Source organism: Pogona vitticeps, chromosome 4 (genome assembly GCF_051106095.1).
Source record: "Pogona vitticeps strain Pit_001003342236 chromosome 4, PviZW2.1, whole genome shotgun sequence".
NCBI classification, from domain to species: Eukaryota; Metazoa; Chordata; class Lepidosauria; order Squamata; family Agamidae; genus Pogona; species Pogona vitticeps.
The window spans coordinates 39,851,272-39,875,471 of record NC_135786.1 but is presented as its reverse complement, the minus strand read 5'-3'; the positions used below and the strand labels follow the sequence as shown (position 1 = coordinate 39,875,471).

The 24,200-nt window shown below is 39.6% G+C and overlaps 1 protein-coding gene across 2 annotated transcripts in view; it reads left to right on the top strand.

Moving 5' to 3' along the window:
• Positions 1-24,200, top strand: part of SYCP1 (synaptonemal complex protein 1) — a 113,697-nt gene that overhangs the window by 36,628 nt on the left and 52,869 nt on the right. For both annotated transcript variants that reach the window (XM_072997139.2, XM_072997140.2), the window contains 7 exons: positions 2,990-3,098; positions 5,572-5,666; positions 6,593-6,777; positions 9,771-9,838; positions 12,886-12,947; positions 15,184-15,300; positions 18,627-18,731. In XM_072997139.2, the coding sequence (XP_072853240.2) occupies positions 2,990-3,098; positions 5,572-5,666; positions 6,593-6,777; positions 9,771-9,838; positions 12,886-12,947; positions 15,184-15,300; positions 18,627-18,731 (741 nt within the window). The remainder of the gene's footprint in view (positions 1-2,989; positions 3,099-5,571; positions 5,667-6,592; positions 6,778-9,770; positions 9,839-12,885; positions 12,948-15,183; positions 15,301-18,626; positions 18,732-24,200) is intronic.

Here is a 24,200-nt window from a genome sequence, read left to right as displayed (position 1 = left end):
AAGTAGAGTGACATATAGCAGGACCAGGAATCAGGATTGGTCTACAAACATTCTGAAGTTTCCTACCCTTGGAAGGGTAGTGTCAGAGATTGTCAGAGATTGTTGAGCCAACGTACACAAAGTCATGAACAACAACGAATTTTACCCAGGCACCTCGTTTGGCAAGAAGACAAACATGCCACAGGTGTTACAAGTGCAGCAGATCCTGTGCTCTCCATCTTGACTGACTGGTCAATGAATTTTAAAAAAAGAGCTAAAAAACCCACAAGCCTAGAAAAAAATACCACACCAAATAAAATGTCTTCCCAGAGACAGCTCACCTCCTGCCTTCCCCTTCCTCAGCAGGAAAAGGCACCCTTGGAATAAGTCAAAGTTAAAACTCATTGCAATTTTGACAACTAATTAAATGTAAATAAATACAAATTCTTCAGTCTCTTTTTTGCAGTTGCATTACTGCAGTGGTTGGTTGGTTATAGTCATTCCATGTAGGGATATCTGGGTAAGTCTAGTTGGGTCTAGCCAGCATCCCACTAGTGTGGGATCATGTCATCTGTAGCTTAGAACTACATTTTTATGTACTTCCTAAACAGCAGTGGTTCCCAGCCTTGGGTAACTTATGTGTTCTTGGACTGCAACTCCCAGAAACTCCAGCCACCACAGCTGGGTGTGAAGGCTTCTGGGAATTGCAGACCAAGAACATCTGGGTTACCCAAGACTGAGAACCGCTGCTCCAAAGTGTAATTTACTGTTACACTTGTATCAACATAAACTATAGTTTAGCATAAACTAATGTTATCAAATGGAAGGACAGATGTTGAAACTGAGCTCCAATACTTTGGCCATCTCATGAGAAGAGAGGACTCCCTGGAAAAGACCTTGATGTTGGGAAAGTGTGAAGGCAAGAGGAGAAGGGGACAACAGAGGATGAGATGGTTGGACAGTGTCATCGAAGCAACCAACATGAATCTGACACAACTCTGGGAGGCAGTGGAAGATAGGATGGCCTGGCGTGCTCTGGTCCATGGGGTCACGAAGAGTCGGACACGACTAAACGACTAAACGAACGAACGAACGAATGTTATCAAAATGAACATTAGCAAATCTCTGGTTTGCATACTTTTCTTCATCTAGTTGAAACAATCCAGTTTGAAAATACAGTACCAAGCTGGTTTACCTGACTTGTTTTCACATGGTACTTTGTTCTTATGAAATGTAAGTGGAAGTTCTGCTAGCAAAGCTTTGCTGGAAGATAAAGATATCTTGTAAAAGTTCACTGTATTGCTGAACCCTGGTTAGTTTCATAGAATAGTAAAACTAGAAGGAACCCCCTGAGTCTAGCCCCCTGCAGTACAGAAAATCCATAGCTAAATCATGTGCGATAGGTTACTGTCCAAATTTTGCTTAAAAATCTCTAGTAAAGGAGAAGCCACCACCCTCTGAGGCACTTGATTCTATTGTTGAAAGGCTCTCATTATTAAGACATTCTTCCTAATGTTTAATTGAAATCTCTTTTCTTGTACTTCTGGTCCTGTCATCTTGATCTGTAAAAAAACAACGTGGCTTTATCTTCCACAAAAAGAACCCTTCAAATATTTGATGATTGCTATCATACTGCCTCTCAGCATTCTCTTTTCCAAGCTAAATGTGTAAAATTATTTCAGCCTTTCCTAATAGGACTTGGTTTCTTGCTTCTTACCATTTTGGCTGCTTCCTCTGTACACAGTCCAACTTCTCATTATCTTTTTTTAAACCATGGTTCCCAAATGAGGACACAGTACTCTAGATGACATATTACCAAAGCAGAATAGAATGGTACTATTACTCTTGTTGATCTGGATACTATTGATCTGCATACTATTTTGTTATACTAGATACTGTATAGGCCAAAACCCTGTTGCTTATTGTAGTAGACCCAACAGCAGATTTGGTTAGTCAGCTGCTCCATAGGTTCCATTGATTAAAATGGTGCTACTCTAGCTGCAACATACTTTAGCACAGTAAGCTGTAGTTAGAGTAGGTGTGTTAGAATCAAGGAACTTACAAAGTTGAGTCACCAAATTCCTATTGATTCAATGGGCCTACTCTAGTACAGTTTACTATGCTAACCAACGGGACTTTGGCCTATAACTAATATAACACTTTCTTTTGTGTGCCTACAGTTTTTAGGGACCTTACTTGTTTTCCAAAAATTCTTGTAATAAAAAACAGAGGCTTTGAGTTTACATCTGAAATCTCCTTTAGTAGCCATGGCTGGAGTTCATCTGATCCTGAAGGCTTAAATTCATTCAAAGTAGCTAGGTTCTTCTCTACCATGTCTTTCTATGTACTGAACATCAGCACTCATATTTTCTCCTTTCTTCTGCTTGCTAGGATCAGCACCATTCTCCTTTTGTGAGGAACCAGAGGCAAAGTAGTTCAATATTTCTGTTTCCACTCTGTTATCCCATAGAAATTAATCATCCTCTCTGTGCAGTGGACCTACTGTTTCCTTAGCATTCTTTTGATTTGATCATAGCTGAAAAAAATCCCTTTGTGTTCTTTTTTTGCCTCTCTTGTGAGTCAGAGCTTATTTTGTGCTTTAGCTTTCCTAAACCTCTCTATAAAATTTGGCTACCTCATTGTACTTTTTCTTAGGGATTTGCATCTCCTTCCACGGTCTCTTTAAAATTGTAGCTCATTTGATACCTCTTCATGCAGTCACCCTGGGTTTTTTTAAATATTTCCCACATTTAATTTTTGTAAGAATTGTTTGTGATTGTGCTGTCAGTATTTTGCTGAATACAATCTTTCTCAAGGATATAAAATTATATTACAGGATGATTTGTCCTGTATTTTCTATGACTGATTTGTTTTTTTCTCTCCATTGTATGGAGGCAAGTGTAAAGCTTATACATAATGAAGAATACAAAATGAAAATGATACATCTTTCATTTCTTTGACATGATTTAATGTTTGTACTGTATATAACAATTGTTCTTTGTATTATTAGATATCAACATTAACTACACAAATTGGTGAAAGAGACAATAAAATGAAACACATGAATAATCAGTTACAAGCATCAAGAGAGCTAAGTGTTGAATTAGAAGAGATAAGAAGTAGGTATTGTTTATAACTCTACTCAAAAATGTCATTATTGGGAAAGGAAATTAAACCAACTAGAGTAGCTTTTTGCAACTTTGTGCTTTCTAACTTTATAGTTCCCAGTTTCCATGGCCATTGTTATTTTGAGTACTTTTCCATTTGTACTCATTTTAAGTTTCACTTCAGGCATGAATCTGTCATAAAGCTGCACAAGCATTGATGTTGTTTTCCTTATCTTGCTAAATCCTGCTTTCCAGACATTTTTAATAACTTCCAAACCCCTAATTTATTTTATTTTAATTTTTGTTCCTATTTATTTGGGGTTAGAATTTTGTTTCATTTCCAGTCAGAAACTTTGGTTTTTGTAAGGATTTTGTAATGAACTTCTACCACATAAGACTGATGATATTATCAGCCATGGTAATTTTTTGGAAATCAAAATTTTCTGATCCCCATCCTTGAAGGTCTTGAGGCTCCTTTGTGATCCTTTTCATTATGGGGAAGCCATTTGCGGCCATAGGAGAGGGATTCTTAAATTTCCCAAAATTGCCACTGGCAATAAAATCATCCTGGTGGCAGCAGTTCTCTCTTGGGCTTTTTCATTGACTTTTCACCCACCCGTTCCATGTCTCCCAAAGGCTTCCCCACAACGAAAAGGATCCCAGAGGAACATTTGGACCTTGTGAAGGGGTGAATCTGAAATTTTTAATTTCTAGAAAACTGCCACAGCTGATGACACAATTAATATAGCATAATTTACATTACTGTATTTCAGCCTTTGTTTTTGTTTTTAAGAAGTTTTGGAGGACCAAGTAGGGCAAAATGGAACAAAGGGGAGTGTTGTGCTTGGGTGGTGGGGTTAGCCTTTAAGTCAACAAACAGAGAATTACCATAGTATAAGGTAAACTAGATGCTGGAAATCCCAAGCTAGAGTAGAAAACAGCCCAAATTAGCAACTGCAAGAGTTATGCAACCAGACAAGGAGAATCCAAAAGCACAATAATGCAATCTAACATCCATAGGAAGGATCACTGTTCAGGGAAACAGAGTCAGGAACCAGAAGAGATATTATCTCCCATGAAATGCAGTCCCAAGCTGAGGTTTGTATAGCAGAACTGTCTGAAGCCACACTAGGCTTAGTTGCTGCCATTTGTCCAGTTGGTATAAGAGTTTACTTGCAGAATTTGACCTGCTGGTCATCCTAGGAGGAATGGTTGTCCTCCAAGAAACATGTTTATGCAGTCAAGCACTTCATCTTGTAGCTTGTCTCTGGACTTTTGTCTTTAATCTTCAAGATTTACATCAGCTGCCAGGGGTCTCAGCCTTCTTTGATTCAGACACAGAACTGTATTAATTTCAGGCCCACTCTTCTCTGGGGGTTTGTCTTCCTGGATCTTTGGAGGTCCAGGGTCTGCTGGATCTGGCAATTCTTAACCTATTTTAAGTTTAAGGGATTCCAACTTGTTTTAACTGTATAATGCAATTGGTGAAGGTATGACAAGGGAAAATGACAAAATAGTACAAATGCCCCATATTTGAATGAGTCCTAAGTTTAGTCAGAGGTAGACAGGATGTACTGTATCTGCATTTTAGAACCCAAAATCCACTATCCATTTTGCAAAGACTCAAAATTAGAGATGGATTTTTTTGTATTCGTATGTGAATATGAATATCCCTACACAACTGGAGTTAACGAAGGTCTGACCTCTGGGGCTGGACCAGCCACTCACACATCTGGTGGCAACCACACTCTTCCTTCCAATTGCTCCAGACTGCTGCTTGGTTAGCCACTTGGCAGCCTTGCAGGGAGACTCGTCCTCCCTCCCTCTGCTATGAGTGGCTAGAAAACAAAGAAGAGAACGGCATTCAGGAACAATTGGAAGGATGAGCACGGCCAGCAGTAGCAGTGGACATGTGAGTTCCTGGTCTGGCCTCTGGGGCTGGACCCTTGTTAACTCCAGCTACAAAGGGATATTTGTACAGTGGGGTCTCGACTTACGAACGGCTCGACATACGAACATTTCGACTTACGAACCGCTCTCATAGGAATATATGGACTCGACTTACGAACTTAGATTCGAGTTACGAACTTTTTTTCCTTTTTTTTAAAAGCTAAGTCATCTTAGGTTGAAAGGAAAAAAGAAAAAAATATCCCCTCTAGTGGCAGAAGGCGGAATAGCAGCTTCCCATTAGTTTCTATGGATGAAAAGAGCAGATACGGATTAAATGGTTTTCAATGCATTCCTATGGGAAATGCAGATTCGACTTAAGAACTTTTCGACCTGAGAACTGCCTTCCAATACGGATTAAGTTCGTAAGTCGAGACCCCACTGTATAGAAATATGAGTACCTCCATCTCTATTCACAATTAGAATTGAGAAATTTTGCCACCAAGAATTGGTCTAACTATGTAGACTATAAAGTACATTTTATCCATGTGCTTGTAAGAAATATCTAAAATGTTTGTATTTAACACTTAAAATTTAGAACAACAAGACAATATACTAAAAAGGGCACAGAGCAAAGAACAGGACTTGTTGACAGAACTGGAGGAAGTGAAATGTTCATTGCTAAAGACAGAGGTATGACTGTGGAATACTTTGTCTAAAACCTGCTGTGGCATTTGACCTTGTGGCCCCTACTTGTCTTTCCCTCACAAAGGTTCATGTCGCATTTTCTTCTCACTGCCACCAGTGGATTATCTCAATCCACAATATAAATGACATCTGGCTGAATACTTGACTTGTGAACAGAAACAGAACTTATTTATTGAAGTGAAGCAGATTGAATAATAACAGAAGTTTCTCAGATACACATTATACATAAGCAAATCATCAACAGTCCTATCAGTACATACTTCTTTTCTCTTGCTATATCATTACCACCTTCTCTACCTATTTTCCTAACCAGCTCTATCTCTCTGAGTATCTGTTCCGTCTCTCAGACTAACCAGCCCTATCTGACTCCTCCTTCTCCTGCCAAGCCTCATGTAGCTGCTGATTCCGCCTCTCCAGCCCTCTCATAGGTTCATGCAAATCAGCTCATGAATATGAATGGCATGAGTGACATGGGCGGTCGCTGCACATGCCTTTCTTTTCAAGTGTCAGAAATACCTTCCAACCTCTGCTCTTTCTCTTTCTCTCTCCTCTTTTACGTCTTTTCCTGAACTCTTTCCCCCCCCCCTTTTTGCTGGTTTTTCTCTTTCCCCACTCACTACTCATTCATTCTTTCTCTTCCTTCAGTCTTCCCTCATTTAATGGGAAACAGACTTCTCCCCACTTCTCTTTCTCCTACCAGTAAACTATTTTAAAAGCTTGAGGACTCTATGGAGGAAAATTTTGCATGGAGAGCCTGAAGGCCCTCTGGAGAAATGAATAAATAGATAAAACGAAATACAAATAAAATAGTAAACATGCCCATTTTTGTAATTTAAAATGAATCTTAACTACAGTAGTATATCACATCTTCTTAGTAGAACATATCTAATATTAATCTTTATTTTTATTAGGATACTTGTAAAAAGTTAGAAACGGAGTTACAGACTGCCATGAAAACATTAGTTCAAGTCACTGAACAAAAGGAAGCAACAGTAGAAGAACTTAAAGAAACTAAAATTCTGCATGCATCAGTTACTGGTGAACTCCAAAGTGAAGTTTCTTATTTGAAGGAACTATTGGAGAGGAAAGAAAAGAGGTAAAAATGGTTTGCATGTAAAAAAAACAGTATTACGCTGTAAATAGTGGTGACAAGTGAGTTTGATAGAGTATGTACAACGTGAAGGGGGACTTTATGACCCTCTAGATACTGTTGGAATGCAACTTCCATCAACCTTTGCATAGACATGGTAATAGATGATGGAAAGACAGTCTAATCATATTAAAAGGACTACATGTTCCCAAACCTTCAACTCATTAGGAATCAGTTGTATATCACAAACTCTGCCTGCAGGTAAGGGACTGAATCCAGTTCTGTGTATGTGAAGTCCTCTTAGAAATTGAATTTTTTACCAGATGCTGGGTGAGCAGAAAATAGATTTTCCCTTACTTTAGTTCCAAATAGTTGTTATACAAAAATAATTAAATATAACTGGATCTGGCCATATAAGAGTTTAAAAACCCATCGGCTTAATAGGTAGCTGAAATGTGAATGGATCATCCATTTGTGTGTAGCTATTAAATGTGAGAATTCTGCATTGTAGGGTAGGGTATTCCTTTAGGAGAAAGCATAAACAACTACTGGCTTAATGTATATTCTATTAGGGCAAAAGTTCATTGTGCAGAGATATTTGCTGTTGATCTCCAAATGTTTTAGGGTTTTTGTACACTGTGTGTAGTCATGGTGAGAAAGGAGGCAAAAAATTCAACTGGATTAAGGGTGTGTTGATTAAACACCCCTAACCACTGTGCTGCTTCTCCAGCCATGGTGACTGCACAATGAATGACTGCAACACTGACTGTTGTAGTTTGAAATTGTGTATTAAAATATTATAGGGTTGTATAGGAGAAGCAACCCTGAAATTGAAAGGTCCTTTAAAAATATGGCCTGGAAATTGGTTATTGTTTACTATAGGTCATTCAAAATAATTGGCTAGTTCTCAAGCTGAACAAGGCCATTCTACCATAACATTCTGACAGCTGAATGAGATTTTGATTACAATTTAGAGGTGACATGTTTAGACATGATCATTTACATTCTTTGAAGTTTCAATGCTTTTATATTATAGAGAGTTTTCTAAGAATGTATGGTTTTAGATCTTTAATGCAGTGGTCTCCAAGATTTGAAAAAGGCCTAGTCAAAACAGCAAATGTTATTACCGTAGTAGAATGGCAACATGCCAGATATTAAGTTACAAACCTCTGAAGCTACAAACTCTGCTGAAATAATTGAGATTTCTATTAAAAAATCATTCCTAGACCTCTAAGCTCCTAGATTTCCAAGCCTTACAAATATTATTGTTTTAACTTATAAAAATGTTGTTGAGAATATAAATATTTATCAGGAATGATAGCCAGGGCAAAGAGCAAAGTGTGTGAGGAAAATGCCATTTGGGGGGGATATCTGCTATAGAGCGGGTTAAGGATTATTTGGAAGTTGAGTCATGGCAACTGGACTTATTTCTTGTTAGGTTGAAACGTTTTGCTACTCATCCAAGCAGTTTCTTCAGTCTTAGGAGAGTTGGTAGGAGATCTGTGAGGATATGGTAGTGGATTAGTAGTGAAACATTTCAACCCAACAAAAAAGAAGTCCAGTTGCCATGACTCAGCTTCCAGATAACCACACCTGGATGACTGAGAATATTCACAGTTAATGATTATTTATTTATTTTGGTATACGGATGTTATTTCATTATTGCTTATTCTCTAGTATAGTTTTTCACTAATAAAAGCTTGTTATTTTTCATAGATATGACTTAATGCAAAGTTAAACCTTTACAGCTTAAAGAATAAGTCTTTTTAATAGTTTTTATTCTTTTGTTCTGAAGCATTTTATAACACTTTGATTTACAGTTTTATTATTCCATTTCAACCACTCTATTGCTTTTTGTAGAATATTTCAAGTTTTGATTATAATAGTTACTGACATTTTTATTTAGTTGATTAAGTCCATTAAATTTTCACATTTTTATATCATTGTATTGGGTATTGAATATTCATTAGATATACAACCACATACTCATTTATACCTGATTGAATATACCTATAAAAGGAAGAAAAGTAGAAACTTTTTGGACATTCAATTCTCTTTCATGCGGCAAATAAATTAAAAGGATATTCAGAAGAAGGGAAGATTATAGAAGGTGCAGTATATTCATTTAGGTCACAGTGGAGTTACCCTCTTTTGAAATATACTCCAGCTATGAGGACATAGATTTCTGATTTTTCCCTGGAGGTCAATCAAATTCTCAGAAAAAATGAGGATTGTCTTATACATGGAAGGAGGCAGAGGCGAAGGAGCCACCTCTCGTAGCTGCCCATTGACTGCTGCCATGGCTGCCTGATCGCCTCCTCCAGCACCACTTCCAGGCTCCCTTTGGGCAAGGGCAAGGTAGCGATGTGAGCTGGAGGTGAGCCCCATAAATGATGCTGGAGGAGGTGATTGGGCGTCGGCATCAGCAGCAATAGGCAGCCACGAGAGGTGGCCGAGCATGGCTGGTCCTTTGGCTCCACCTGCTGCTGCTGTTGCCACCTTTGCTCAATTGCCTTCTCCAGCGCCACTGCCAGGGCTCACTTCCAGCTCACGCCGTCACCTTGTCTGCTGCCCGAAGGGAGCCCTTGAGTGGCGCTGAAGGAAGCGATTGGGCAAAGGTGGCAGCAGCAGGAGTCAGAGGTGGAGGCAAAGGAGCAGCTGCACTTGGCTACCTCTCGCAACTGCCTACTGACTGCTGCTGCTGCTGCTGCCCATTCACCTTCCCCAGCATCACTGATGGGCTCCCTTTGGGCAGGGGACAAGGTGGTGATGTGAGCTGAAGATGAGCCTTGGTGGTGGTTTGCCATTCCCTTCTTCTGGGGCATTCTGGGACCCATTTACTTGTCCAAGGTCACACAAGCTGGCTTTCACCTACAAGGCACAATGAGGGAATCAAACTCCCAACCCTCATCTGCAACCAGTTACTCCAACTCATTCAGCTGGCTAAAGTTCATTATTAAATAATAAGCTGAATAATTTTAATTCACTTACTTTACTAGACTGGAGGAACTTAGGAATGAATCTGATGCGTTGGTTTTGGAACTCCAGAAGAAGTCAGCTGAATTAGGTATGCTGTGTTTCTAAAACCATTTTAACTTTATATTACACTGTTCATTTCATTACTTGAATATTCATGTGATGCTTCTGTTTTTATCTGAGTAGAAGTGGTGTTTAGTGTAAAGAGATCAAATTGTCAGAACCCAGCATCCGATGAAGGATTGCTTGATTCCCGAACATAGAGTGTCCGGGTGTTTGTGTAGTCCCAAACAACTGAGCAGAGTCCAGGTGACTCAGCCAGGATGTAACACAAACCCCTTATCACAAATCTGTTCTTAAAAAGACCCTTGCTTGTACTTAGGTAAGCTAAGCAAGAAAAACAAAAGAGAAAACTCATGAGCTTTGGAGTCTGCCAGGACGAACAAAACTCATGCAAAAGGACTCTGTAGCATTCCGTGGCCTAACAACTCTTCTGGAAGCAGGCTCAGCAGACTTCCTGATCAAAAGACCATTCTTAAGGATTTTAAGAATACATTTTTATTGGAAAATAAAGTCTTTAAAGATATTCCGTTTGTTGCATAAGCAAAGCATAAGTTACATTTCCGAAAGACATTGCAGTTAAAATCATAACAAAATTCAACTAGCAAAAATAAAACAAAATTCTAAAAAGCTTCTTTAAGGGTATACTACATCTTGGCATAAAGCATACAAAATGGCTCCCTAGAAACTGGAATCAGGCATCTGAGTCTGGAAGCTTTCTAAGCTCTGTCCATGTGGCACCATCCCCCATTTTCTCTCTCCTTGGCGCCACCTATCTTCTTCGTCTATTCGAGGTGTTGACCAAATGGCGTAAAGGACAGTCCATTCACACCACGCCTCCTTTTCCCATGAGAAGTCCAGGTGTTGTTTTCCAACTCCTCGTCTTGGGTCTAGATCCAGACAACAGTCTTTACCCCTTATCATCTCATAACATGGCTGTTTACATGGAACTTTCCCATTGCCTCTTGGAGAAAACATTCCCATCGTACAAAATCACTCTAACATAGAACCAATATGGATTCATTCTATAATTCTCCACAACTACATATCCTATCTTCAGTTCAGGTTTTAACCTTAATATTCACAACCATGACATAAATAAGTCCAGATAGGCTGCTGATTTGCAGCCATTACATAGCCATGGCATTAAGACATAAAAAAAGATTGCGAGCCTGCCCCAGCTGTGGCTGGCAGGCATAGTGGCCAGACCACCTCATCTTATGTGGCAGGCATTATTTCTCAGTGTGCTACACCTGGATCCTGGGGCAAGGCTAGGGAGAACGCAGCTGCAACTTGTGGGGATGGCTGAGCTAGAGATAAAAGGCAAACTGGAAGACGAGAGAAACACTGACAAGACTGGGCTGCACTCAAGGGAGAAGTCTGTGCTGAGCCACTGCTGCAAAGAGGGCTGGCTGCAACGCCTGAAGAAACTGCCAGGGTGAGATGAGGTTGTGGTGAGGCTCCAAGACCCAAGGCACCTGGAAAGTTAGATTGATGGTGGGTGCTCCTGGGAACAAAGCAGGCAAACGACCAGTCCCCTGCCCTCTTGCCTTGAACCCGAATTCTCCAGCTAGCACACTCAGCCTGATTCCTGCCTCCACGTGCTATGCCCAGACATTTCCCAAAGCAGTTTCTGCCTTGCCTAAGGTTATGCTGCCGAGGAGGGGATGTGCACGGATGTTCCTCCTGTCAGTGACCAAGAACTGGAGGGGGTGGCTGCAGAAGGGCTGTCTGCAAAGCCCCTGGTGGTTTTCCTTAGGAGACATTCTGAACAAGCTAGACTTACTAACTGTGGGAGTGAAGTAGCTACCTGGTGCCCATACAGCTGTATTGATCCTTTGGACTAGGGTCTGTGGCTCATTGCAGGAGCTGGACCTAGCTGGGGACTTATTTATTACCTGCCCAGAGGGGCATGAGTTCCCAAGGACTTCTTCTGCTCCCAGTCTGGGTCTGACAAGGGACCCAGTACTGCTAAGGACTTTTCAAAGGGCTACGTACCCGCTGCCTGTCTGGGCCTGCCAAAGGTTGTTTCTGTTCAGGGTCAATTCTGGACCCAATTCTGTAAAAGACTTTTGGCACAAGTTGGTTTCTCTCTCTCCAATTTAATAAAGCTTCTTCTTCTGCAAAGTTTCACCCTCTTATCATGGAGGAGGCAGCAGGATTGGCTCACACAGATGTAATTCTGATTTAAACAGACCTAGATAGTTTGAGAAAATCTAGAACAATGTTCTGTTGCTCTGCAGGCAGTACATTGTACATTCTCTGCCCATATTGTTTCAGTTGCTGTTGCAAAAGCCAGAGGTAGTCATGTTCCAATAAATGGGACTAATATTTGTATAAGGAGGTCACAAGTACCTTATTACCCAAAAATTGAAAGAGTCCAACTACTGGTGTAAAAGACCACTATGAGAGTTGAAGGACTGAATAGAATTTTCCCCTTAAAGTTTTCTCCTCCTTTTTGGGCTTGATACTATTTTATATTCTGTGTTAAGGGTACAGATTTTTAGAACATCGGCTTACTGGCCTGCCAGGTGAATATTAGCCACTCTTCAGATGTGATACCTGCACTGCTCAGCACCAGTCTGTCTTAATTGCATAAAACCAGTAGTCTTTGATAGTGGCATATCTGTTTTTGTCTACCTTATTGTGCATGTACTCCCACAGATTCTGGCAATTTCTCTTGCATGCCAGAACCACTGGATTTGAATCAATGTCCAATACTATAATGCAAATTAACCAACAATAGCTACCTGATACATTGTACAGTTGTAAAGCTTTTCTCTCTCTATATAATCATACCTATTGTGGCTATCTGGTGCTTACAAGTTTATTCATGGCATAAATGAAAAATACTGTACAAATATACTTTTAAAATGAAATGTATGAAGAATATCTCAACTGAAACATATTTGCTGCAATGGAGCAATATAATTTTAAGCATGCAATTAATGACAATGCTAAGTTTTTACTTTTAGCCAAAATGTAAATATTTAAGATTTGAGTGGAGTTCAGCAACTTGGTAAGCCGAAAACAAAAAGTAAATATTCAACCCTCTTGTATTATTTATGTTTATTGTAGACATAATGGCTAAAGTGAAAAATGCTAAAGAAAAACAAGTTGAAGAAATGGCAAAAGCCTTGGTGAGTTGTACAGATATACTAGATAGCAAATCTAATTGAACTCAGTGGGATTAATTCTGTGTAGAAAGGGATATATCAATTATTATTGTCTGTTGTGAAGTTGGTTCCATTTTATGGCAACCCCTTTCCAGCATTTGATACAGAATACTAAAAAGTGGTTTACCATTACCTTCTTCTAATGTTTTTCTAGGACTATGTAGTTTGCCTAAGAGCCTGTCTACACTGACATGCAGTTATGATATATGACTTGCTGATGGCACTGTTTGACATGGGAAAAAGGACCACACAGGTTGACTGTTCTCCTAAATGTACACTGTGGAAATCAAACTTCTAATTCCTGTTCCATCTTACGCAGCCAGCCCTAGATAGGAATAGGGATATGTTATTCATCTTAACCCTTGCTCTGGATAGCAATTTCAGTACAATGGTGCCTTTACTTACAAACATCCCTACTTACGATCATTTCGAGTTAGGACCAGCTCCGGCTGCAAAATTTTGCTTCTACTTGCGACCGGAGCTTCAACTTACGAACAGAAATAGGCAGGGGGGAAAAGGCGGGAAATTCAAATTTCTAACTGAAGGTGGCGACGAGGCTGCTTCTTTGTAGCTCTTTCGCCCCAGCAGTTAGAGAGTGTGCATCGGGGGAGGCTTGGGACTGCCTCCTTCTGCTTCTGAGAGCATGTGTGTGTGTTTGCAGGGAGGCTTCGGGCTGCCTTGTAAGGTAAGGTGCTGTTTTCTGCTTTTTAAAAACTGTTCTGGGTGTTTTTGCAGCGTGGTTTTGAGCTGGGGGAGGGTTAAGTTTCTGTGCTGTGATGGGTCTTGAGGGGTTTGTTTGTTTGTTGGTGTTTCCCCCCATTTCTGATGGGTCTTGGGGTTTTTTGTTGCTTTTTGGTGTGTGTTTTCCCATTTCCAATGGGTTGTGGGGGGTTGTTTTTTGTTTTTTCCCCCATTTCTGATGGGTCTTGGGTTTTTTTGTTGCTGTTGGGGTTTCCCCCCCATTTCCGATAGGGTCTTGGGGGGACTGTTTTTTTTTTTTACCTTTCCCCCATTTCCGATGGGTCTTGGGGGGGTTTGGTTGCTTTTTTGGAAGTGTCCCCATTTCCGATGGGTTTTGGGGGGTTTGTTTGTTGGCTTTCCCCATTTCTGATGGGTCTTGTGGGGTTGTTTGCTTTTTTGGGTTTTCCCCCCATTTCTGATGGGTCTTGGGGGGTTTGTTTGTTTTTTGGCTTCCCCCCACATTTCACATTGGTCTTAGGGGGGTTGGTTGCTTTTTGGGGGGTTCCCCCATGTCCGATTGGTCCTGCATGCTTTCCTTGCTTTTTCTTTGTTTTCTTTGCACTTCCAACCTGCCTCCTTTGTTCTCTGTGCATTTCCGATCTGCTCCATTTGTTTTCTGTGCATTTCCAATGGGTCTTGCACATTTGATTGTTTTTCTTACCCCCCCTTTGGCCGGAAGGGATTAATCACATTTCCAATGAGTCTTGCAGTGATTTTTTTTTTGGTGATGTTTTTCTTCGTCTGGAATGGATTAATTGCATTTCAATGCATTCCAAAGGGAAGTGGTGCTTCGACTTACAATCATTTTGAGTTATGTCCATCTTCTGGAATGGATTATGGTTGTAAGTCGAGCCACCACTGTCTCTGTTTCTCCAACAGCTTTATAGCCCCTGATCTGTATCCACATTAACAGTTACCTATGTCTTGGTAATACAATGTACAGTGGTGCCTCGCTTAACGAGCGCACCGTATAACGAAGAATCCGTATAGCGATCCCTTTTTGGGATCCCGCTTTGCGACGATTGGGGCGTCCGGTGGCCATTTTGGAGCCGCCGAACAGCTGATCGGCGGCTCCAAAATGGCCGCCGGATGACCCGAAATGGCCCCCTGTCAGTGTTTTCGCACCCTCCCCTTGCTTACCGAGGTCGCGAAAACGCTGCGGGGGGCCATTTTGGGTGATCCGCGGCCATTAAAATGGCCGCCGGACCGCGAAAACATTGCTGGAGGGGTAAGTTTTGGCGCCTATTGGAACGCATTAAACTAAGTTTAATGCGTTCCAATAGGCTTTTCCTGCCCCGTACAGCGATGTTTTCGCATAGCGAAGGTTAATCCGGAACGGATTAACCTCGCTATGCGGGGCACCACTGTATTAATTTTATAGAACTGTTTTTAAATATCATTGATATTTTCAATATATCTACTTACAATATGGTATTAAGTATTTTACTGTTTACTTTAGGGAAGTTCTATTAATGTTGAAAAAGATTTGAAGCATCAATTAGAGTGTGCACAATCAGAATGTATGCTTTTACTAAAGGAAAAAGAAGCTAGAAAGTCTGATGACACTATTATACAGGTAAGATTCTTGTGTTCTCTTGTTTAATCTTAATCACAAATGGCTAAAATCTTGTTACTTATTCATGCATGTAAAGGAAATAGTCATTTCTAGCTAGCAAATAACAAGTTGTTGCTGAGATTCTTGGGAGACATGCACCCACTGCCAGCTACAAGGCACTGAAAATTACAGTTTGTCCTCTAGATAAGTAACTAAGAAACAGCATTTCAGCCAGTATCTTCAAAGAAGCTTCTGTGCAATCTATGCAATCAGATTACATATTAATGACAATTTATGTCTTTTCCAAACATCATCTTCAATTTGGAGTCTTTCCAGGTTTCCCCAAGGGTTTCCCCCCTTTTTTATTATTATTATTGAATAAAATCTATTAATGTATTCTCGAAGGCTTTCATGGCCAGGATCGGATGGTTGTTGTAGTTTTTTTGGGCTGTTTGGCCATATTTTGGAGGTGTTTCTTCCTAACATGTCACCAGTCTCTGTGGCTGGCATCTTCAGAGAACAGGAGTTAGAACACTGTCTGTGTTCTGGTGTAGTGTGTGGAATAGTTGAGTATTTGTAGCTGGGGATCAGCTTTTTGTCCTTTTCAGGAGATTGGGTGATTATGGTGATCAGGTTGTTTTTGTTATGGGTGCATTTTTGTGATAAGGGGGAAATGATCTGTTGCTATGATTGATGGGTATCATTAGCTAATCTATTGTGTGCAGTGGTCACCTGTCCTTGTGGCTGGGTAGAGTTTGTTGACCTTTTTTCAGGCTGTATTTTCCAGTGCTGGGAGCCAGACTTTGTTGAATTTTAGATTTTTTATTTTTGTTGAAGCTGTGCTGATATTTATGGATTTCAGTGGCTTATCTGTGTAGTCTAACATAATGATTGCTGGTGTGGTGTGGTACAGCTGGGTTTTGAAATAGGATTTGATGTCCAGCTTGTTTCAGGGCATGTTCAGCTACTGCCAATTTTTCCAGTTGTTTTAATCTGCAATGTCTTTCATGTTTTTTGATTCCGGTGTGGATGCTGCATTTTGTGGTCCCAATATATACCTGGCCACAACTGCAATGTATCCAGTATACTCCTGCAGATGTGAGGGGGTCCCTTTTGTCCTTTGCTGACCGTAACATTTGTTGTAGTTTTGTGGTGGGCTTGAATACTGTTTATAGGTTGTGTTTTTTCAAAAGTTTCTCCATGTAATCTGTGACTCCTTTGATGTATGGCAGAAATACTTTATTTGTGGGTGGCTGTTTTTCTTCTTCAGTTCGGTGTTGTTGTTGTTTCTCGGTTTGATGGCTCTTGTGATTTCATTTTTGGAATAGCTATTTGCCTGTAGGGCCCAATTCAGGTGCTGAGAAATTTGGAGCCATGGTGAAGAAAAACTAGAAGAATTTCTAAACCATCTCAATAGCATCCACCCAAATATACAGTTCACCATGGAAAAAGAAATAGAGGGCCAACTCCCTTTCTTAGATGTCATGATCATACGCAAATCTGAACTCCTATTGGGACAATTCAGGTGGTTGAGTTCAGTGCTGAGAAATTGAGTTTCACAGTTCCGATTTGTTTTGACTATGCATCTTTTTTGTCATGGGTGGTGGTTGGAGTTTTTGTGTAGGTACCTGTAGCGGGCACGCTGAAGCCTCTACCAACTCAGGCCTCCAGGAGTGCTCACTCTTCTTCTCAGGTAGCTGCCACCAGGTATTGCTGTTTCAATACCAATAAATCACTGAATCATGTGTTTCTTCAAAACTTAAACTTTTTTATTGGTTTAACAAAATAAAGTAAGTAAATCACCAAATGTTAATCAAGTCTCTCACTCACTGACACACACAGACTCTTCCCTCACTGACTGTTTGGCTCACAGGCCCATAGACACACTCATCACTCACTCTCACAAAATCTCTCTCTAGTCTCCCCTCTCCCTCATCATACATCCCTCTATATATTCCAGCTCCTCCCCCTTCTGCACTACCTTCTGTCCCCTCATTGGCTGATGTTCCACTGCCCAGCTGTGACGTACAGGTGAGGGCAGGGCTGAATGCTACAGTACCCATCTGTGTTGGTGGGTTTTCTGTAGACCTTGTGTCCCAATAGGAGGTCAGATTTGCACCCATGCACCCACTGCCAGCTACAAGGCATTGAAAGTTACAGAGATTTGCATATGACCAAAAAACCTATAAGAACCAAAATCTATTAAGCCAAAAAAGATGGAATAGTTGTATAATGACTTTCAACTGTGAGTAGTAAGAGTATTCTGGACAAACCATAGTATTGCCCAATTCATCAGAATAAAGTTCAAGGTTTTTTTGTTTTGTTTTTGTTTTGAAAATTACTTTGGAACTATAAAACTTATGTCACGTCTAATCAGTCCTACAGTGAGAGTGAATGTGATTGCAGCTTATAATGTATAATTGCAGAGAGACCACTTGAAACAATCACCCATGAGCCAAAGAAGCTATATCAGGGTCAGAGTTACCAATGCACTGGTGACTATCATTTCATCAGTTTTTGAGCTTGAATAATAAGAACCCTTCTGTAAGATTGTCTAATGTCAATTTGTTTTCTGGCACTGTTGCTTCTATGTCTTTTTCCTCATCATCCAGCACTGGTTCAGAAGTACTCAGCTCCAGGAGCCTTGCGGAACAGTAGTTAAACTGCTGTACAGCAGCCAAAACTGTGCTCACAACCCAGGGTTTTATCCTAGGTAGCTGGCTCAAAGTTTTGACTCAGTCTTTTATCCTTCTGAGGTCAGTAAAATGAGTACCCAGCTTGCTGAAGGGGCAATGTGTAGCCTGCATAATTGTAAACTGCCTAGTGAGTGCTTTAAGTGCTATGGAGCAGTATCTAGGCAGCATGCTTTGCTTTTTAAAACTTTTGCTCCATGAAGATGTCTTCTGTTAATTCCTCTGGTGTGGTGTCCATTAGTTCTTTAATTTTTCCAAGATCCATATCTTGAAATCCTTTACCCTATACCGTTTTTTTGCTATACCCACAACCCTTTCCATGATTTTCTTGATTGCTTCTGTCATATATCCTGACAAGTCATGCACAAAATCTAGACAGTTTTCTCCAGTAAAAATTTATTGTTTCTAGCTTGATGTATTTCACAACTTTTTCTGTAATCATGATAACATATTTAATGGTGTAATATCAGGATTTCACAGTATTTTCTCTATTGGGGTTCTCTTTCATAGCCTTGACAATCCATACAGTATGGTGCATAATAAAGGTCCTTATGACCCCCTAATCTAGAGACTGAATTACCAGAGATACATCCCTTTATGTTTGACTTTCAGTTTTGTATTTTTGAGCATTACTGCTACCATTTCAAATTATAGGTGCAAGTCAAAGAGCTTTTAGATGGAAAGCACATTCTTGAGAAGACCATTGAGAAATTACAAGAAAGTGAAAAACAGCTAAAGGACACCCTTCAGATTAAAGACGTATGTAGAGTTTGGTATTTATGTAAAGTATTTGGTTAGTAAACTGGTATTTTGTCCTCTTTACAAATTTACAGAAAACAATAATGCAACTACAGTATTTAAAAATAACCATACAGTTGGCTATTTGACTTCTTATTTATGATGAGCAGCAGTTGATTCCTGAGTGGTAGATTGAAGCTATGTGTAGTAGTCCTCAGTTGCCTAGCCACTCACTATCTCATGTGCAGGACTGCCCCTTCACTTATTAAACATGAGGCCATTGCCAGCCCTACTGGGATGTACCCTAGTGTTCTGGTGAGCTTTGTTGGTCAGAATGACTTTTGTGTGGCTCCCTAATGGTTCTCAGGGCCAACTACTATGGGTGGCACAGGCATTTTCCCACCGTGCTCTGTTTTGAGGAAGGGCAGCCATTTAGTATTGCTGCTGCTGCTCTCTACAAAGCCTGCCTGTTTATTCTCTGTGATGATGGCAGTGATAGCAGTTGATCTTCCATGTGAGACAGAGGAGAGCTTGTCCTGCTGTCATCTGACCTAATGTAATTTGCAAAGTTTTAAAAGCCAATACTAATTGTGCATGTTACTTTGCATTTAAATGTCTCAATAACACAACATTGTATTTGTGTCCATTTCTGACTGTGTAAAGACAATTATTCAGTTACATCTATAATATGAATAGCTGGCACATCTGACAGGCAAACAAGGCTTAAATGGCAATCAGATCAAGAAACTGCAAAGATGGAAACTATCAAATCTTTGATTTTCCTTATCTGAAATCTGTTACACTTTTGCCAAGGTCAAAAATATGACATTTGAACAATGCTTCAGAGCACTATAGAACTTTATAACATCCCTTGATAGTTTGAGTCTGTGGTCATCTGTCACAGCTAACCTTTATTCTTGAAAGGGTTAAAACCAGTTTGAAATCAGATAATCATAACAATTGCATTAAAGTTCATATGGGTATCAAGGTATACATTCACTTGCACCTCTCTGGCTTACCAGGAATGTAGTTTCCAGATTTTCTCTGTTGTTCAATAGTCCAATTTTGCAATACTGACACTTTTTCATTTCATCAACTTAGCAGCAGCTTCACTCAGTTTCAACTTGCTATGTCATATGGACCAGAGATTGTACTTTGTAATAAACTATGGTCAATTTCAGAACAAAGCATGATTCAGACTATGGCTGAGTAAGAAATGCTGGTTTGCTTTATAAACATCAGTTGAAGAATAATGCTATAACTGGTATTTAGACTCAGATGAGAGTGGTGTTCATAAATTTAATTTGTCAGAATCTTAGGAACATATTACAGAGAAATCATCAAGGGAAGAGGCATTTCTTGACTCCTGACGTCATCTGGGTACACAATCAGCAACTTTTATCTCTCTTTGCGACCTGCAAATTAATTTACTTTATTTTATGATTCATGATTTAAGCATGGGATTTCTTTAAAATATGATTCCTCAAAAATGTATGTCTGCTGATTTTGTCTCTCTAATACTAATGTGCTTTTAGCTCTAATCATGCATTGTCTATGTTGTCTCACCCTGTTCTAACTCACATAGGGTTAGGCTTTTCTTTGCAATTCTCTTTTTCTGCCTTTTCCATCACCCATGCCTGTTCTTTGATGGCCTACTGAAAGCTATTATTTTTACTGCTTAATCGTGAATAGAAAGGGACTTGAGGAACAAGGCAAAAATTCTTTGCCATTTGATCCCACTTTACTTTGGACAGTAGGGCAAAGTAACTTCTATTGGATTTCAATATGTACCTAATGAGAAAAAGTATTCATGATGAACATCTCCTTTTCTCTTCTGTGTTGTAAACCTAACCAACATTTGTTAAAAAAACTGTAATCCCAAGTCTGAATGACGCAAGAAGTGATCCAGGGAAAACAGGCCAAGTGTCAGAAGTTAATACCATTCGGAACTTGTTGGTAGCTAAAGCCGCCTGCACAGCTCATTGATTTGCCCACTTTATTTTGAAGCAAGTGCCTGCCTGCCAGCTGCAAGAAAAGTAATTGTTCTAATAGTGCTGGTGCCCACAATTTTAATTCCTCAACTCTGCCTCTGGACTCCAAGAGGACAATGCTTGAACGTGAGCCCCCCCAGGCCATAGCACCTCTTTTCCCTCCTGATCTATGTCCTCAATAAGAGTAATGCAGTTGAGACTTCCAGCTTGACATCGTGACGATACAGACCAGGGAGACAGAGCTCTGCTCCCCGAGACTGCTTTTCAGCCTGCTAGGGAGCCCCAAGGGGCTTACGTCACCCCGGAGAGGTGACGAGCGAGGGTGGGATACCTGTAGATCACGAAGATAATGGCAATTATCTTTGTTTGATCCAGGAAACTCCTCAAACCAGCAGGAGAAAAACAAGCCACTTGCTTGCTAGCGGGTTATCCAAGTCATCGGCTGCCGAAGAAAAACAGCACTAAATTCTGGATATTTTACACTGTGTTATCAACCTGGGTGAGACTATTTTTCTTCTCCTTTTACTAACTCTATCAACATTCCTGACTAAAATAACTCCTTAAAAGAAAGAAGGATTCTAAGCCGTCCCCCGGCAGGAGAAAAGAAAGCGGCGACAAAGAAAGGAGCGGTCCGCTGCTCTGAAGGGGAGGCTAAGAAGGACACGGGAAGTCTATCCTATGGAACATTAATCTGTATTTGTTAGAACCTTTCGGAAAGCAAAAGAGGGGAAATAATGGGTGTTTTTTGAGCTTATTATTGCAAATGGAGATCAGGAATCATTTTTCCAGGCATTAAAAAGTGGAAGCAAAACTCTGAAACTTTGTTGTGTCTAAATGGTGTCTAAACGGTGGAACTGGCGGTGAGCCCAGATGAAGAGCAACAGATATCTCTTATAATGACCTTGGCTTAGCTAAAACTTTTAAAGCCTGTTTTTTTTTCTGTTTTCCTTTTGGAGCTGCAGCTTGGATTAATTACAGATGATTACAGACAATTAACTCTTGGATTACAAATAATAAACTTGACGGCTTTTTGATCGAGCTGGATTTACAATTAAAAACTCCAGATCATCTGGTCAGATTTGGATATATACGTCGAGAACTGGACAGTGGGAATAATCCTTGAAACTTCGTTATATCAAATTGTAAAATTGTAAAGCTAATAGTTTGCTTAGAATATAGAGCTGTGATGATCAGGTATTATTGATGACCATCGAATATAAGGTATTGCTGATATAATGATATATTGACAATAATTGAATAACTAAAGGGTGGAAAAGGTAGTGTAGTAGATCAATAGAACTTTGGAGGGTTGGTTTGATATTTGAGGAAAAGTATTCATAATGAGTCTACCAAATCTATCTAAAACTGCCAAAAAACAGCCTCTGCACCAGTCCAGATGGCTATCCTATAGATTGAAAAAAGAAAAACAAAAAAGACTGATAACGAAGCTACAAGATCAAAATGGAGACCTCCAATATAAAAAAGAGCAAATAAAAAAATAACTAAAGAATATTATGCTAATCTCTATGACACTCAAGAAGTTTCTCTTGAAAAGATAATACAATATACTAAAAAAGCAAATCTCCGTAAAGTACCAGAAAAATCTCCTAAATGAGAAAATAACAATGATGAAAGTAATGGAAGCAATTAAAAAACAAAAAAAATGATAAGACTCCAGGACCAGATGGATTACCAGCGGAATTTTATAAATCCTTCCAAGATATAATAAGCTTACCAATAAAAGAGGTCTGCAATGAAGTCCTACTACAGTAGAAGCTAAAATACCCAAGACATGGCTAGAGGCATATATCACGTTAATACCAAAAGAAGATACGGACTCCACACATATAAAAAATTTTAGACCAATATAACTGTTGAATGTGGACTATAAAATCTTTGCAGTAATTATAGCGGAAAGATTGAAAAAGCTTTTAATGGAGTTCATCCATTCAGATCAAAATGGATTTTTGCCAAAAAGACAACTAAGGTATAACCTAAGGATAATTTTGGACATACAGTATTAGAATATTATGAGGTACACTCAGAGAAGCAAATGGCATTAATCTTCTTGGATGTGCAAAAAGCCTTTGATAATGTGAACTGGCAATTTATGATACAGCAAATAAAAGCTATGGATTTTGGCAAAAAATTTACAAATGTAATTGAGGCAATCTACAATGAACAAATAGCCAAAGTAATTGTAAATGGTGAACTGACGGATAATATTAATATAAAAAAAGGCACAAGACAAGGATGTCTGCTCTCTCCATTGCTATTTATATTAACTCTGGAGGTGTTAAATAGGAATGTGAAGAACGACCCAGAGATTAAAGGTACCAAAATAAAGGATGAGAGCTACAAACTACAAGCATTTGCAGACGACTTGGTGTTTATATTGGAAGACCCACTGGAAACAACGTTGAGACTACTGGACAAAATTGATGAATTTTGGAAAGTAGCAGGATTGAAGATAAATAAAGAAAAAACTAAAGTTATAGCGAAAAACTTAACAGCCAGGCAAAAAAAATCAACTCTCAAAGATGTCAGATTTACAAATAGTTAAAAAAGTTAAGTACCTTGGAATATATTTAACTGCTATATTTAACACACATTTTAAAACAAAAGACAGGTCACAGTACACAAACCCTAGAAGCCACAGAATCCAGCAAGCATTATTCCAGCACAGAACTCCTCATCACAAAAAGAGAGTCTAAATTGCATTTTACAGCCTGCCTGCATCAACAGCCAGCACAGCCCCTCACAGGATATTTTCTGATTTTAAGGGGGAAAAAACTGTGGAGTCTAAACTGCATTTTACAGCCGGCCTGCATCAACAACCAGCAACCATTATTACAGCAAACAGATCCCCAAAGAAAAAAAATGACTTTGGAGTCACATTTTAAACCCACACATTTTAAAACAACAGAGAGGTCACAGTACACAAACCCTAGAAGCCACAGAATGCAAAAATAAATAAATAAATTTTACATTTTAAAATTACAGTCTAATTTTCACATTTAATTTTAATTTAATATTACAGTCTACTTTTCACATTTTAAATCCTCACTGCAACACCCATCAGGGCACAGAAACATAACCCCCCCACCTAGCCCTACCCCCCCAAGCTGCAAAAACCCTGTACAGTACAGTAAATACTGTACAGTGTATGTACTCACCCAGAACAGGCAGTCTCTCTGTTTAAAAAAAAGTCAAAAATAAAAAAATAAAAATAAAAAAGCCAAAAAATACAGTCCGTACAGTACACTGCCAGGCAGTACCAGGCAGTACTGTACCAGGCAGTCTGAAGACTCTCTCCCTATCCACTCTCTAACTGCTGGGACAAGCGAGGTAGCAGATAAACAGCCTCTTCACTGGCCAACGGTCAACTGAAAGTTCAAATTTCGCGCTTTCCCTGCTTCCCCTACATTTTTCCGTTCGTATGGTGAAGCTTTGTTCACAAGTAGAAGCAAAATTTTGCAAATGGAGCTGTTCGTAAGTT